Source organism: Bufo bufo, chromosome 8 (genome assembly GCF_905171765.1).
Source record: "Bufo bufo chromosome 8, aBufBuf1.1, whole genome shotgun sequence".
Taxonomy (NCBI): domain Eukaryota; kingdom Metazoa; phylum Chordata; class Amphibia; order Anura; family Bufonidae; genus Bufo; species Bufo bufo.
In genome coordinates this window covers 77957990-77975802 of record NC_053396.1, presented here as the reverse complement: position 1 = coordinate 77975802, position 17813 = coordinate 77957990, and the positions used below count along the sequence as shown (strand labels likewise).

The following is a 17813-nucleotide window of genomic DNA, read 5'->3' as shown; positions in this document are numbered from 1 at the left end:
ATTTAAAGTTTATTATATGTAATAAAATGAAAATACAATTGTCTACGCTTTTCGCATGCACACTACATGCTTAGTCCAAGCATGAAAGCATATAGTACCATTTAGTTTAAGGCAAGATATGTTGGGAAATGCAATAGATATATAGAAGATCTGGTATAAAATAGAAACATATGCATCACTGTCCACATAATAAGTACTAAAACAACAAGTGTTGTAAAGAAGAGTGTGAACAGAATCCATAAGGTAAGTCAAATCTGTTTTTAAATTCATGCCCTTTGGAAAACGGATTTCAAATGTCATTATTCAAAAGGCTTTTTCACCAACCATAGACGCATGGAAAATCTGGTATGAAATACAAACGTGCACATTACTGGGATAGTTAAAAATTGTGGACATACATTTCACAAAATTATGATCTCACGGGGGTGACCGATGAAAAAAATGCTACACACATTTATAATGAACAGTTTTTGACAGAATGGTATGATATATTATCATAATCCTCCACCAAACTAATGAAATAAATTGTAAACTATGAAATGCACAAAAAAGCGATATGCAGGACACATAAGAAATCAATTCAAGTCAATGACTCAAGTTCAGGATTTTTGACGTATTGAACAGAAAGTTAATGAAAATATAAAAACTAATTTGAGGGAAAAAAAGATAAAAAATTCCAGAGGGATCATAAAGACTATGATAACAACCTGGTGCAAATGTGATAAAGAGATAAACACCTTAAAATCGCTCCTTAAAGGGGTTTTCCAGATTAGGCTTTTATGCCCCATTATACTTTCCTTGTTTTTATGCTATGACTAAGTGTGCATGTGACACATGTAGGAGATTGTATTTTAATTTTGGTCTATGTGTCCTAAGATATAATAAACTTGGAATTTTACCAAAGTGTCGATTATCCTGAATTTTGGATGTATCGCTGCCTGGAAATCGGTCCTATAGTTTCGAGCATCACATTTTCATGCTATTGGGTGAGCTGATTTTCTGCCTTTTAACTCTCGCAGAGTCTGTGATAGGCAACAGCGCCGATTACAGACTTCTAACCCTTCAGATGCCGTCAGTTGTGACCATGGCATCTGAGTGATCAGTTAGTGTAACCGCTGTGCTCCTGGTGAGCAAACTTTGGGCCTTCTGAAGGCTCTTGTCATAGCAAAATTCCTATCAGGCCCTGCTTGTAACAGGACTTGATTAAGTAAAAAGACGTGTATAAGTATACAGATGTAAAAAAAAATAAAAGATATAAAAATTCTACTTTTCTCCCTCTTTCCCCATTTTACAAATCTAATATATAAAGCTGAGCATATGTGTGTGTGTATGTCCGCTAAAGGAATCCGCACCGTTGCATTTACAATCACCAAATTTGGCACACAGATACATCATGTGTCCGGGAAGGTTTTAGACCAGGTCTCAGCTCTCTAGATATTCAAAAAAAAAATATGCATTAGCCAATAGAAGATTGGTCACATGACCCTTATCCGCCAATAGAAGCTTGCAGGCTGTTGGTCTCCACATACACAGCTTTACACCAGCCATTTACACCAGCCTTTACACCAGCTATTTTTATTCACTGCTGTAGGTGAGCTTTAAAGGAAATCTGTCACAGGATTATCACTATTGAAGTAAAGCCATGGCCTAATAGCACTTAGTACCTTATTTCAAGATGTGCCTTTGTTCCAGCAATAGATGTTTTTATCCTCTGAAAATCCAGTTTATTTGGTATGCAAATGAGCCAGTAAGGTGTCCAGAGGGGCATCACTCTTGCAGGAAGGGGCCCAGACACGCCCCCTGCCACAATGTGTCCACCCTCAAAAGTCAAACTTAAAACCACGCCCCCAGGGCCCGTTAAGCCACGTCCGTGATCCGGTTAGGCCATGCCCCCTCCCAACAGGGATTGAAAAATGAAGGTAAAAATCAACTTCTGTCAGCTGCAGGGGTGGTAGCGAGGGTGACTTTCTCCCTGCAACTCACACTCAGACAGCACAGTGCTGCTGTCTTAGAGTGAGCTGTTAGGCCACGCCCCTTCTATGCCTCAGCCGACAGAGCTCCTGGAGCGCGTCCTTCACTCACTGCGCCTGGACCGAATACTAAAGGGACGGCGCAGGCGCGGGATTTACTGGACGAAGAGGAGAACTCGCCAGTCAATCAACTAGACCTGAGCGTGCCAAAGAGTGAGTAGACCGAGCCTCTAGGTGCTGAAGAAACGCCCTCATAACACCTAGAGGCTCATTAGCATATTTTAAAAGTCTTTATTTTAAGAGAACGGCGGCAGGCAGGGAGTTATAAAGCCCACTGTTATGTACTGCTTACATTAGCACATCACTAATGTCTGTTAGCTACATAAAGTTATTTCTCATGACAGAAACCCTTTAAGGGGGCGGGGGCTGTAGATGTCACTGTTATTGTGGATAGTGTTGATATCTTTTAACGACACACACAAACATTAAATGAAATAGAATAAATATACCCGAGTGAAGCCGGGTCCTTCTGCTAGTAAACAATAAAAAATAAAGATCTTTAGTATTGCTGCATCTGAATATATATAAAAGCATTTATTCCATATAGTGGATGGTGTAGAGGAAAAAATCTAAATGGACAATTTGATATTTTTGGTTGCTTCACCTCCCAAAATTTTTTTATAAAAAGTGATCAAAAAGTCAAACACAGCCCAAGATGTTATCAATAAAAACTACAGGTCGCCCTGCACAAAATGAGCCGTCTCTGCTCAGCAGACATAAATAAAAAAGTTATGGAGGTCAGAATATGGTTGGTGATGCAAGGGAAAAAAAATAAAAATTTCGCCAAAGTTTTTATTTTTTAAACGTATTAAAACACCGGAAAAAGGATTACACGGTAAAAACCCATAAAACTATGGCAGAATTTTTATTTTTTTTCCAATATCTTACCATTTACAATTATTCACCTTCTCATTACGTTGCATGCAATATTAAATAGTGCCATTAGAAAGTACAGTTGTCCCGTAAAAAGCAAGCCCTCATAAAGCTATGTGAATAGGAAAATAAAAAGGTTATGGGTCTGGCAAGGCAGGGAAAAAAATGAAAAAAAGGAAAATCTCTGCATCAGGAAGGCGTTAGGCTGTGTTCACAAGGGCGAGTATTCCGCGCGGATGCGATGCGTGAGTTGAATGCATTGCACCCGCACTGAATCCCGACCCATTCATTTCAATGGGACTGTTCAGATGAGCGGTGATTTTCACGCATCACTTGTGCGTTGCGTGAAAATCGCAGCATGCTCTATATTCTGCATTTTTCACGCAACGCAGGCCCCATAGAAGTGAATGGGGTTGCGTGAAAATCGCAAGCATCCGCAAGCAAGTGTGGATGCGGTGCGATTTTCACGCATGGTTGCTAGGTGACAGTCTATTCACTGTATTATTTTCCCTTATAACATGGTTATAAGGGAAAATAATAGCATTCTGAAAACAGAATGCTTAGTAGGTGATCAATTGAGGGTTAAAAAAAAGAAAAGAAATTAACTCACCTTCTCCTCTTGTTCGCGTAGTTCCCGGTCTCTTCTTTACTTCTTTAATGATGAACTACCGGCTAGGACCTGTGGTGATGGACCATGTGATTGGAGCATGTGATCTGACGTCACCAAAGGTCCTTTAGCCCACAGCTCATCATTAAAGAAGTAAAGAAGAGACCGGGAACTACGTGAACAAGAGGAGAAGGTGAGTTAATTTTTTTTCCTTTTTTTAACCCTCAATTGATCACCTACTAAGCATTCTGTTTTCAGAATGCTATTATTTTCCCTTATAACCATGTTATAAGGGAAAATAATAACATCTACACAACACCTAACCCAAGCCCGAACTTCTGTGAAGAAGTTCGGGTCTGGGTACCACAGTCGGTTTTTTATCACGCGCCTGCAAAACACATTGCACCGGCGCGATAAAAACTGAACATCGGAACGCAATCGCAGTCAAAACTGACTGCAATTGCATTCCTACTCGCGCGGGTTTGCCGCAACACACCGGGACGCATCCGGAACTAATCCGGACACGCTCGTGTGAACCCAGCCTTAAGGGAACCTGTCAATAGGAATGGCCCCTTGTATAAGCCAGTGTTTGCTACTAGAAGATGTGGTATCTTATGTCAGTTCAGCACTATGCTTGACTGATTGGCTGAGCAAGACCATGTGGCCATGTGGATCAGGCGGTGTAGCGTAGGTTACTCACGCACATAACAATATACAATATGGCCACCCTTGCCAATAATAACAGTTTATAAAGGACAAATAATACCGCTAAACCATGACCCAGTCATTAATAATCCCGTTTAGGCCCACACTCAGTGACACAGGTGATGTCTCCTCTTGCCGGAGGAGCTCTTTCCTTTTTTTTCCCCTCAGTACTGCACAGATCATGACAGATGACGTCTCCTGACTACAACTTCCTTCTGCATAATTGAACACCCCTATTTAGTATTAATGCCTCCTTTTATGCCCCTACTTGGTAATAATTCTCATTTATACCTCAGTAGATATAATGCCCCACCAGTAGTGCTCTATGGACATATAAAGCCCCCTAGTAATGCCCTCTTTACATACAATGCCCCCCAGTAGTTGCCCCTTACTATATAATGCTGGACTCTTAAAGGGATTTTCTCATCTCAGACAATGGGGGCATATCGCTAGGATATGCCCCCATTGTCTTATAGGTGCGGGTCCCACCTCTGGGACCCGCACCTATATCGAGAATGGAGCCCCGAAAGTGAAGGAGAGCGCACTGCGCATGCGCAGCCGCCCTCCTTTCATTTCTATGGGGCAGCCGAAAATAGCCGAGCTATTGCCGTCTGCCCCATAGAAATCAACAGGAGCATGGGCCGCGCATGCCCGGCACGCTCACATTCACTTCTATAGGAGTGGCGGGGATTAGCGCTTGGTGGTGGACGGACCCCGGGAAATCTGGGGTCCTCCAGCCACAGCGCTCCCAACTCCGTTCTCGATATAGGTGCGGGTCCCAGCGATGGGAAACGCACCTATCAGACAATGGGGACATATCCTAGCGATATGCCCCCATTGCCTCAGATGAGAAAACCCCTTTAAGAGTCCAGCATTATATAGTAAGGGGCGACTACTGGGGAGCATTGTATGTAAAGAGGGCATTACTAGGGGGCTTTATGTGTCCATAGGGAACTACTGGTGGGGCATTTTATTTTTTAAACGTATTGAAACACAGGAAAAACTATAAAACGGGAAAAACCCATAAAACTATGGCAGAATTGATACATTTTGATGTATCTTTTCCCATAAAGTTATACAGTACAGACCAAAAGTTTGGACACACCTTCTCATTCAAAGAGTTTTCTTTATTTTCATGACTATGAAAATTGTAGATTCACACTGAAGGCATCAAAACTATGAATAGACACATGTGGAATTATATACATAGCAAACAAGTGTGAAACAACTGAAAATATGTCATATTCTAGGTTCTTCAAAGTAGCCACCTTTTGCTTTGATTACTGCTTTGCACACTCTTGGCATTCTCTTGATGAGCTTCAAGAGGTAGTCCCCTGAAATTGTTTTCACTTCATAGGTGTGCCCTGTCAGGTTTAATAAGTGGGATTTCTTGCCTTATAAATGGTGTTGGGACCATCAGTGGCGTTGAGGAGAAGTCAGGTGGATACACAGCTGATAGTCCTACTGAATAGACTCTTAGAATTTGTATTATGGCAAGAAAAAGCAGCTAAGTAAAGAAAAACTAGTGGCCATCATTACTTTAAGAAATGAAGGTCAGTCAGTCAGCCGAAAAATTGGGAAAACTTTGAAAGTAAGGGCTATTTGACCATAAAGGAAAGTGATGGGGTGCTGCGCCAGATGACCTGGCCTCCACAGTCACCGGACCTGAACCCAATCGAGATGGTTTGGGGTGAGCTGGACCGCAGAGTGAAGGCAAAAGGGCCAACAAGTGCTAAGCATCTCTGGGAACTCCTTCAAGACTGTTGGAAGACCATTTCAGGGGACTACCTCTTGAAGCTCATCAAGAGAATGCCAAGAGTGTGCAAAGCAGTATTTAAAGCAAAAGGTGGCTACTTTGAAGAACCTAGAATATGACATATTTTCAGTTGTTTCACACTTGTTTGTTATGTATATAATTCCACATGTGTTAATTCATAGTTTTGATGCCTTCATAGTCATGAAAATAAAGAAAACTCTTTGAATTAGAAGGTGTGTCCAAACTTTTGGTCTGTACTGTATATCAATCTGCTCCGCTCCTTCTGCTCTGTAACAAAGCAGATTGCATGGTGAAGGTTCTCTTTCAGACATGAGCTGATTTCATTAGAGGAACGCTTTTAATTTTGGAAAGAGAACTATAGAAACCTAAGATGGACTAAATATACAGAATATTCTCCTCGTATTTATATGGTATAATTTAATCCTCAGTTACCTGTAAAATCTAAAATGTATTATTTTGGTTACTCTGTATACAGTTGCTTGTGGTGTTTGTAGACCATCATATAACAGAAGATCTGTAATTGTCTGTGTTTAGTGACCATCTAATCCTGTTTGTCTGCAAGGAAAGCCTGTGTGATAATCCGGTCTTACCATCTGTCGGAAGGGAGACACACATTGTAGTTTCTCATTTCCGCCCTTTACATTGCTGTTCATGCTTGCGAATGAAGTGTTGTTGTTGCCACTTCTTTCTCGTTGCTGCTGTCTTGTGATCTTCTCTCAGACCTGCTCTGTTTATCTGTCTTACCACTTTGTTCTTAGTGTTACTGATCACTTTTTATACTGTCTACTCCCAGTTCATCTCTCTTCCTCTCATTTCTGCTCTACTTACTGCTTTCTATTGCCATGTACACAATTTTTTTGCGATGTTAATACCCCTGCCTTCCATAGCACCTTCTTCCCAGACTCTTCTACTCATAGGCGCTCTGCTATTTGCTGCTTCTATTTAACCAGTGATCATTATTGTGTTTTTTCACATAGGTGAGCCAAGAACTGACCCTTAAATCTTGCACAAGAAGAAAGAGTGACTCCATTGACAAGAGATTTTGCTTTGATGTAGAGGCTAATGAGAGGTAAGTATTTAGATACTACATAATTGTATTCTGCTATCAGTTAGCCATACCATGATGATTGCCAAATTTTGTCTACTGCCGTAACCTCTGATTTGGTATTGATTCTCACCAATAATGTGCACGCACGCTAAGGCCAGTTTCAAATGCAGGACTTTTTTTTCTGTATGAAGTAATGGATCTCAGACGGAAATGGCTAAAATGGATGGCAAATGAGCATAACAGATGCTTAAATGGGTTGTCGGGTTCAGAGCTGAATCCGGACATACCCACAGTTTCACCCAGGCAGCCCCCTGATATGAGCATCAGAGCATTTCTGTCAAGCTTTGGTGGGGGAGGGAAACACCACACGAGCATAGGAGGGAAGGGGGGGGGGGGCACAGGCAATCAGGCCTGAGAACTAGGGAAGGAAGATGGACAACTCCTAGTGAAAACCCTAACCAAAAATCTGACTGACTTATCAGTATGAACAGACCCCAAAGGTAGGTGAGTTCATACGCAGGAATACCTAGAGTCCTATCAAGCCCTATAAAACCCTGTTACTAATGGCAGGGACAAGACTGCCTGTTCCTCCAAAAGGAAGGATAAACAGGAGTCTTTTTCAGGCCTAATACAGAACCCAAACAAAATACAAAAGGGAAAGGAAAGACTTAACTTCAAAGGAGCAATAAAAGCACCAGGATCTCAGCTGAGATCCAACCACAATCTACCCAAAGGTCCAAACAGAAGCTATAAACCACACAGCATTGTGGGAGAAGCAGCTATAAATAAGGAAGGTTAAATGACCACATTAGTAACACCTGGAGGCAAGGGTTGTGGCCATTACCAGAAACAACACAGACTCCTATTGATCCACAAGAAAAACCTGTCAGATCAAACCACGTGTTGCCAGTCTCACAGATCCCCTGCCACTCCCTGTCGCCGAGACGTCCGTATGTCTCTGTACGTCTGTGACAATTTCATACTCCGATGCTTTCCTTTGCCTTGCACTGAATCTTCCAGGGCAAAGGCATTTTATGGAGTTCCAGTGACGTAACGGGCTCTCCATAAGGACTGCTAGGCGGAGGCTTCCGCCCAGCAGTGAGCCTGAAAAACAGCAAGGGCAGCGCTAAAGCCCGTGCATCAGAGCCTTTGACGTCATCAGGAACACTGCTGGGCAGAAGCCTCTACCCTGCAGTATGTTATAAACAAAAAAATCCTGGATCGCGCAGGTCAAGGGAGAGCATCGGAGCAATAAACGGTGATGTTCTCCTGGACTATAAAGTAAATATGTGAACCCAGCCTAAGTGTTCATGAGCTGCCAGCTCCCTCGCCCACCCAATGATAATTGACTGCTTTCTCCCTATATACAATATAGAGAGAAAGCTGTCAATCAGTTGTGGGAGGGCAGGGAGACGCCACGTGCTCATTAATATGAGAGCGCTCTGCTCACACCCCTATAGAAATTTTAAAGTTAATTCAGTAAGTGACATATATATAATCAGTTTGGGGGTCATTTATTAAGCTGAAATACGCCTATATTAGGTGTATTCCAGGTGCAGATTGCAACGCAACAGCTAGTTGCGCTGCAATCTGCGACTTTTCCCCGCTCACACCAGGTCTAAAAAAGTGAGCTTGGCTTGGCCCTTCTCATTTACCTGTTTCAGGCGTAGAAAAAGGTCGAAATGTAAGACAGCTCGGAAGCTGTCTCATATTTAGGACTGGCGGAGGATCCGCCAAAGTTATGACGAGGCCGGGCCTCTTCATAACTTCAAAGGAACCACCGCCAAATTAAGGCTTTATTACGACCGGCGTTTTAGAATAAATCTGTACTTTATGCTTCCATTAGGTACTTTAGAAACTGAGTGATTTATTTATTTTTTTGCAGTTGTATGAAATAAAATTTGTTTTGTTACACTAGATTTTAATGCAGTATCTCAAATAATTTAACAGGCTCTATTAAACCTTGTCCTGCTTTTTGTGTTTCAGACAGAGCACAATCACTTTACAGGCGCCTTCTGAGGCCAACAGACGCTTGTGGATCGAAGCAATGGATGGAAAAGAACCTGTAAGTATTGTTTATTTGAGTGGACGCAGCCTGTGAATCATATTTCTGCAATTTGTGTCTTATCGAGCATTATGGAGCAAAGTTAAATAGAGTTCCTTTTTTTGTCAATTCTCATTTTATTGAAATTTTACAATAAAGAATATAAACACGTCAGTTAATCCAGGTCAGGTTCTTAACAAAGTGATGCCAAAATTGAGTTACAAACCAGTATATTCCAAAAATTACTGACATGGGAAATAGAACTACTGCAAATTAAGAAATTAAATATCAAAAATCTGTAAAGAGGGGAAAAAGAAATGGTAGGGGCTAAGGGGTGGGAAGTGGGGGACTGTATGTGAGTTATACAGGTAGTAAGATAATAAGCTACTGATCAAGGGGGATATCCAGCAAAAACAGAAAAATTGAGCTCACACAGTACCATTATAAAAATATATAAATTTTTTATTGTAACAAGATTAAAAAATATAAGTCATTAAAAAGAGGGAGGAAAGTGACAGAAAAAACGCCATCCTGGCGCTGCACACATACCAAAAAAAGTAATAAGCATATCTCAATGAAATATGATTACAGCGCATTTAAAGAATGGTAAATGAGTTGCTCATATGAGAGATGAGTCTTGGTGCTGCTAACACATTGCCTAAGGTGTTGAAGATACTGGCACAAGAAAATACAAAAAGCTGGGGTGAATATAAAGTAATAACCAGGTGGAAAAATAACCCGGAACCACCAACTTACCTCAAATAGGTAGTGTGCAGAAATGACCAGGATGGCGCTACCCCCGTGCCTTCTTCTGGGGGACCCCCAGACCAAGGCACGCCGAAATGCGCGTCTGGGTAGCGCCATCCTGGTCATTTCTCCACACTACCTATTTGAGGCGAGTCTCCTCTCTGGCTTTGCTGGTTCCGAGTTATTTTTTCCACCTGGGAAGGCCAGTGGAAAGGTTAGTGACCAAGGGTATGTAGACCTGGAAATAGGATGTGCTTTTTCACTCAGATCTACTTGTGTAATGTAAAAGAATTGCACAAGTAACTCTTTTTCTAAGGCTGCCTGTACAAGGAACCACAGGGGGCCCTCAACTAATTGCAAGGCCTGTACATGCCATTTCAGTCTTTGCCCCCATATACAGTAACTAGTAATGAAAAGGATTTCACATTTGAAATGCTAGACTGCCATCTTGTGGTCATGGTAGAATACAATCACTATCATCCAGTTTGATAAGCTATGAATTTACATTTGCTAAAGATATGGAGAATGCTGAAAACCTCTTCAATTGTTCTAAAAATAATCACTTTAGAATATCTCATCTCCCACAGTTGTCCTGCAGACAAAGGTTGTCTGAAGTCTATAACATTTCTAGTACAGTCAGCAGGCTCATTATTGGCTGCTAACATATGGGTGGGATAATATTTCCAAAATTCTGAACGGATGTAGACGTTTGTATTATCTGAACGGATCCTTCTGTGCAGATCCATGACGAATCCGCACCAAACGCGAGTGTGAAAGTAGCCTAAGGCGGGTCACCTGCATTTTAAGAGGGACCAGGTAGCAGGGATATTATTTTGGAGGGCTAATGTAGCATACATGTTTATGCGGAAATATTATCCCATATATAAACTACAAATTGGCGTGGTGATGAAAAGCAAGAAGTGCTCAACCCCATATGAAGTGGCGCATCTATACCTGGGGGGGGGGGGGGGGGCAGATCCTGCACTTGTGGTCCGCTGCTAATGGCAATCCCCAGCAAAAATGCATACAATGGAGGATGCCTGCAGCGGACCACAAGTACCACCATAGACATCCTAAACAGGATAGCCAATGTGTGGATGTGATAAACAATAAAACTAAATAACAATAACTTTTACAAAGACAGGTGCACTCTGCAGTCTTACTAAACCCTCATACTGATGTAAAATTGAGAGATTAGCCAACATATCCTACTGTAGAGGACATGTCTGAGCCCGAGCACCCCGCCAAGGTTTCTCAAGTAGCTTGGGACCTAACGCTAAACCTACCTGTGCCATATGGGCAATACCAGAAGCCAGTGGGCAAATTACAGGAGCGCAAGGCCTGACTCACAGCCAACTTCCAGTTACCTCCAGCATGCAGCCATGCTTACAATGGGAGGAGTGAGAGAGCTCTGAGCCCCACCCAAGACTGGCTGATATAGCCCAGGCCTCACATGTGCACCAGAATGTTGCCTGTAGATGGAAATAAAGGTACATTCAAACTAGGAATTAAACGACAAATTGGCGTGGTGATGAAAAGCAGGAAGTGCTCAACCCCATATGCAGTGGTGCATCTATACCCGCAGCGGACCCCGGTATAGATGCACCACTGCATATGGGGTTGAGCACTTCCTGCTTTTCAGCACCATGCCAATTTGTAGTTTATATATAGAATTGTTTTGGAGGTGTAAAAACTCCTCCACAGTAGGATATGTTGGCTAATCTCTCAATTTTACATCTGTATGAGGGTTTAGTAAGACTGCAGAGTGGACCTGTCTTTGTAAAAGTTATTGTTATTTAGTTTTATTGTTTCACATCCACACATTGGCTATCCTGTTTAGGATGTCTATGGTGGTACTTGTGGTCCGCTCCAGGCATCCTCCATTGTATGCATTTTTGCTGGGGATTGCCATTAGCAGCGGACCACAAGTGCAGGATCTGCCCCCCCCCCCCGGTATAGATGCGCCACTTCATATGGGGTTGAGCACTTCTTGCTTTTCATCACCACGCCAATTTGTAGTTTATATATGGGATAATATTTCCGCATAAACATGTATGCTACATTAGCCCTCCTCCAAAATAATATCCCTGCTACCTGGTCCCTCTTAAAATGCAGGTGACCCGCCTTAGGCTACTTTCACACTCGCGTTTGGTGCGGATTCGACATGGATCTGCACAGAAGGATCCGTTCAGATAATACAAACGTCTACATCCGTTCAGAACGGATCTGTTTGTATTATCTTTAACATAGCCAAGACAGATCCTTCTTGAGCACCATTGAAAGTCAATGGAGGACGGATGCGTATTCTTTTGTGTCATAGAAAACGCATCCGTCCCTATTGACTTATATTGTGTGTCAGAACGGATCGGTTTGGCTCGGTTTCGTCAGACAGACACCAAAACGCTGCAAGCAGCATTTTGGTGTCCGCCTCCAAAGCGGAATGGAGACTGAACGGAGGCAAACTGATGCATTCTGAGCGGATCCTTTTCCATTCAAAATGCATTCGGGCAAAACTGATCAATTTTGGACCGCTTGTGAGAGCCCTAGACGGATCTCAAACGGAAACCAAAACGCCAGTGTGAAAGTAGCCTTGTCCCCCCATTTACACTTGGTGGTTAACTCCTTTAAATGCAGTGAATGCAGAAGTTGTCTTTTCTGATTGTAGTCATTTACTTTCCTCTTTTTTTACATCTGTCCAGCTGTGATGCACCCATGCAGAGTTTGCTTCCCAGGCTCCTCGTCTGTACATATACCTGCTGTGGCCGCAGCAGATTAATCCCACAACAGCTGCATTGTTCCTTATGCCAGGCACAGAGGACACATGACAGCCCTATACCAGCCAACTCTTGTATAAGATCAGGCTGCTATTACGTGGTGCAGGTGGGCTTCTATGACTGACATGCAGCCTTTAAGTCCCCCCTTCAGATGCAGTAATCGAGGTCAGCACAGTTGCCATTTACCTAACACGATCCAATGGTCCCAGCTGATTCCTGTGCTTGTTTTCAAGAGCCTTCATGGTAAATTGGTCTCGTGTGAGTTGTGTCCAATGCTAGTGACACCACTGGCTACATTTTAAAACCTAACCTATAACATTTAGCCTCTGTAGTAAAGTACTGCAGCACCCAGGGCATTGAAGAAATTCTAAAATGTGTACTTGTCATGAGGTGAACCCTGGGGGAAGAGTTCTTGGCTTATATATGCTGCAGATGTTACAAAGATCTGATCCTAAAAATGATAACGCTTCTATTTATTCCTTCGAGCTGCATGCTTATGCTTATTGGACTGCCTGTCCTTTCATCCATTTAGCTATGTTCAGATGAGTAGAGTTACCATTTGGCACAATATAGAAATGTTAGTATTTGTTGCATCTTGACATTTTTGAAGATAATTGCCTTCCTTGGTTGTTTTCCTCAAGTTCTCAATCTAAAATAGTAAAAACATTAGCGGAGTCCTTCAATTCTCCTTTCGGCTACAAGCCCCACCAGGCTGCACATGTACACACTTCTGGCCAAGTTCAGCCATGGAGAAAGGTGCGACATCAGCCTCTGTACAGAAACAGAGCTTACCCAATTCTCTATAAACCCTCAGTAAAAGATCTCCCATCATCTAATCATATGATAATACAAACATGGCCTTAAAGGGGTAGCTGCTGAATATTATTCGAAAAGGGGCAGAATGGTGTCCAAAAATAAAAGAAGCACTTCTCACCAATCTCCTGCTGTTTCTGTTCCAGCCCTTACAGGGTTATTTTTCCCCATTCTGACCCTGATATAAAAGAATGTTATCCCACTAGACAACCCCTTTAATTATTGTATCTATACAATTTGTGTGGCTTATTTCTCTTGGCAGTCTGGTGGTTTTCTTAATGATTGTACATTTTCTTCCCTTTTCTCTCTCACTGTAGATTTATCACAGCCCAATAACAAAGCGAGATGAAAGTGAGTACACGATATATCCGCTGCAAGTTACATAATTTAGCGTATTGTCTAAGGCTATGTTCACATGTGCATTACAAATTCAGTTGTTTTTTTGGCATGGAAACATTTTTCCCTTCACAACAATGGACCCCTATATAAATCCGTGACCACAGACCCATGATATGGATCCTGGACTGCGTTATGGTTCACCATGAAGGAGTAAACAGAGCCTAACTTAAAGGGAGTCTGTCACCAGGAAATTCACTGTTAAAGCTTTGTAGGCTTAGCTCAGGCTGTTACCGCAGTCCACTATGAAGAGAAGTATAAAGCCAGTAGAGCCTCTCTCTGCTAAGATCACCTTGATGTGAGAGAGACCCCTGCTGGATATAAATCTAAGTGGGATCCTGCTGTTACTGTTAATTAGCCCCTTGCTGCCTTGACTGACTGAATTCACTTTTTTCATAAAAAAATAAATGTATTTAGCAATAGTATAGCAGGCTATGTACCTGTAGACACGCTTGCATACACACATTTCTTCACTTTTAGTTTCATAAAATAAATAAATATAGTTATTAGTTTTAGCAATAGTATAGTGGACTTTGTGGGTGTAAAATATACAAACATGCACACATAATGTTTTTTGCCTTTTTCTGTCATAAAAATGTAAAATATAGGTATTTGTTTCTGGAGTGTAATAATATTACAGGCTATAGCTACTAGAGAGGGGTCGTTGATCCAGGGAGTTATTCTGATTGCCTGATTGGAGTCGGGAAGGAATTTCTTATTCCCCTTAAGTGGGGACAATTGGCTTCTACCTCACAGTTTTTTTTTCCTTCCTCTGGATAAACTTGCAGGATGACAGGCCGAACTGGATAGACAGATGTCTTTTTTCGGACTTCTAAACTATGTTACTATGTTTTAGCTGTAGCCTTTTTTTGTGCATAAACACACGTGTATTTTTTTATTTTTTTTTGTAAGGGGTTAGCATTTAACCCCTTAAGGACTTCCCGAATCCTTAAGGACTCAGGGCGTACCGGTACGTCCTAAGTTTAAATCGCTATTGCGGAGCGGCGGGGGTTAATTGGGACAGGATGCCAGCTGAAATCATCATTCAGCGGGCATCCTGTCACAAAGCGGTTTGCGGCTTTTACCTGCGGTTGCGGCGGTGATCGGTGGTGCCATCGGGTCTCCATGCGGCTGTGGGGGGGACCCGATGGCATGGAAGGCAGCGTGATGCCTAAGGAAGGCATTGCTCTGCCTTCCGGTGACGAGCCTGTGAGATCCAGCCCCCTGGATCTCACAGGCAGGAAGCTGTATGAGTAATACATAGTGTATTACTCATACAGCCAATGCATTCCAATACAGAAGTATTGAAATGCATTGTAAAAGGGATTAGACCCCCAAAAGTTGAAATCCCAAAGTGGGACAAAAAATAAAAGTAAAAAAAAGTTGAAAAAATAAAGTTTTCCCCCCCAAAAATTAAAAGTTTCAAGTAAAAATAAACAAAAACGTCATTTTCCCTAATAAGGCTACTTTCACACTAGCGTTCGGGGCTCCGCTTGTGAGTTCCGTTTGAAGGCTCTCACAAGCGGCCCCGAACGGATCCGTCCAGTCCTAATGCATTCTGAGTGGAGGCGGATCCGCTCAGAATGCATCAGTCTGGCAGCGTTTGTCCTCCGCTCCGCTCAGCAGACGGACACCTGAACGCTGCTTGCAGCATTCGGGTGTCCGCCTGGCCATGCGGAGGCAAACGGATCCGTCCAGACTTACAATGTAAGTCAATAGGGACGGATCCGTTTGAAGTTGACACAGTATGGCTTAATTTTCAAACGGATCCGTCCCCCATTGACTTTCAATGTAAAGTCAAAACGGATCCGTTTGCATTATCATGGTAATGCAAATGGATCCGTTCTGAGCGGATCTAAGAGTTTGCATTATAGGAGCGGATCCGTCTGTGCAGATACCAGACGGACCCGCTCTGAACGCAAGTGTGAAAGTAGCCTAAAGTAAAAAAAAAATGGTAGAAAATAGGGGGGAAAAAAGTACACATATTAGGTATCGCTGTGTCGGTATCGACCGACTCTATAAAAATATCACATGATCTAACCCCTCAGATAAACACCGTAAAAAATAAAAACTGTGCTAAATAAACCATTTTTTGTCACCTTACATCACAAAAAGTGTAATAGCAAGCGATCAAAAAGTCATATGCACCCCAAAATAGTGCCAATCAAACCGTCATCTCATCCCGCAAAAAATGAGACCCTACCTAAGATAATCGCCCAAAAACAGAAAAAACTATGGCTCTCAGAATATGGGGACACTAAAACATAATTTTTTTTTGTTTCAAAAATGATATTATTGTGTAAAACTTACATAAATAAAAAAAAAAGTATACATATTAGGTATCGCCGCGTCCGTATCGACCGGCTATATAAAAATATCACATGACCTAACCCCTCAGATAAACACCATAAAAAATAAAAACTGTGCTAAATAAACCATTTTTTGTCACCTTACATCACAAAAAATGGAATAGCAAGCGATCAAAAAGTCACACGCACTCCAAAATAGTGCCAATAAAACCGTCATCTCATCCTGCAAAAATCATACCCTACCCAAGGTAATCGCCCAAAAACTGAAAAAATTATGGCTCTCAGCCTATGGAAACACTAAAACATGATTTTTTTTGCTTCAAAAATGAAATCATTGTGTAAAACTTACATAAATAAAAAAAAAGTATACATACTAGGTATCGCAGCGTCCGTAATAACTTGCTCTATAAAAATATCACATGACCTAACCCTTCAGGTGAATACCGTAAAAAAATAAAAATGAAAACGGTGTAAAAAAAAAGCCATTTTTTGTCACCTTACATCACAAAAAGTGTAATAGCAAGCGATCAAAAAGTCACACGCACCCCAAAATAGTCCCAATAAAACAATCATCTCATCCCGCAAAAATCATACCCTACCCAAGGTAATCGCCCAACAACTGAAAAAATTATGGCTCTCAGACTATGGAAACACTAAAACATGATTTTTTTTGTTTCAAAAAAGAAATCATTGTGTAAAACTTACATAAATAAAAAAAAAAGTATACATATTAGGTATCACCGCATCCGTGACAACCTGGTCTATAAAAATATCACATGTTCTAACCTGTCAGATGAATGTTGTAAATAACAAAAAAATAAAAACGGTGCCAAAAGCTATTTCTTGTTACCTTGCTATAGAGCAACCAAAAATCATATGTACCCTAAACTAGTACCAACAAAACTGCCACCCTATCCTGTAGTTTCTAAAATGGGGTCACTTTTTTGGAGTTTCTACTCTAGGGGTGCATCAGGGGGGCTTCAAATGGGACATGGTGTCAAAAAAAACAGTCCAGCAAAATCTGCCTTCCAAAAATCGTATGGCATCCCTTTCCTTCTGCGCCCTGCCGTGTGCCCGTACAGCTGTTTACGACCACATATGGGCTGTTTCTGTAAACTACATAATCAGGGCCATAAATATTGAGTTTTGTTTGGCTTTTAATCCTTGCTTTGTTACTGGGAAAAATGGATTAAAATGGAAAATTTGCCCAAAAATTTAAATTCTGAAATTTCATCTCCATTTGCCAATAACTCTTGTGGAACACCTAAAGGGTTAACGACGTTAGTAAAATCTGTTTTGAATACCTTGAGGGATATAGTTTCTTAGATGGGGTCACTTTTATGGAGTTTCTACTCTAGGGGTGCATCAGGGGGGCTTCAAATGGGACATGGTGTAAAAAAAAACAGTCCAGCAAAACCTGCCTTACAAAAACCGTATGGCATTCCTTTCATTCTGCACCCTGCCGTGTGCCTGTACAGCGGTTTACAACCACATATGGGGTGTTTCTGTAAACTACAGAATCAGGGCCATAAATATTGACTTTTGTTTGGCTGTTAACCCTTGCTTTGTAACAGGAAAAAAATTATTAAAATGTAAAATCTGCCAAAAAAGTGAAATTTTGAAATTGTATCTCTATTTTCTATTAATTTTTGTGGAACACCTAAAGGGTTAACAACGTTTGTAAAAGCAG

The 17813-nt window shown here is 41.6% G+C and overlaps 1 protein-coding gene across 2 annotated transcripts in view; it reads left to right on the top strand.

Moving 5' to 3' along the window:
- OPHN1 (oligophrenin 1) overlaps positions 1–17813 on the top strand; it is a 245681-nt gene that overhangs the window by 164622 nt on the left and 63246 nt on the right. For both annotated transcript variants that reach the window (XM_040442671.1, XM_040442670.1), the window contains exons 11-13: positions 6970–7061; positions 9027–9105; positions 13736–13769. In XM_040442671.1, coding sequence (XP_040298605.1) covers positions 6970–7061; positions 9027–9105; positions 13736–13769 — 205 coding nt within the window. The remainder of the gene's footprint in view (positions 1–6969; positions 7062–9026; positions 9106–13735; positions 13770–17813) is intronic.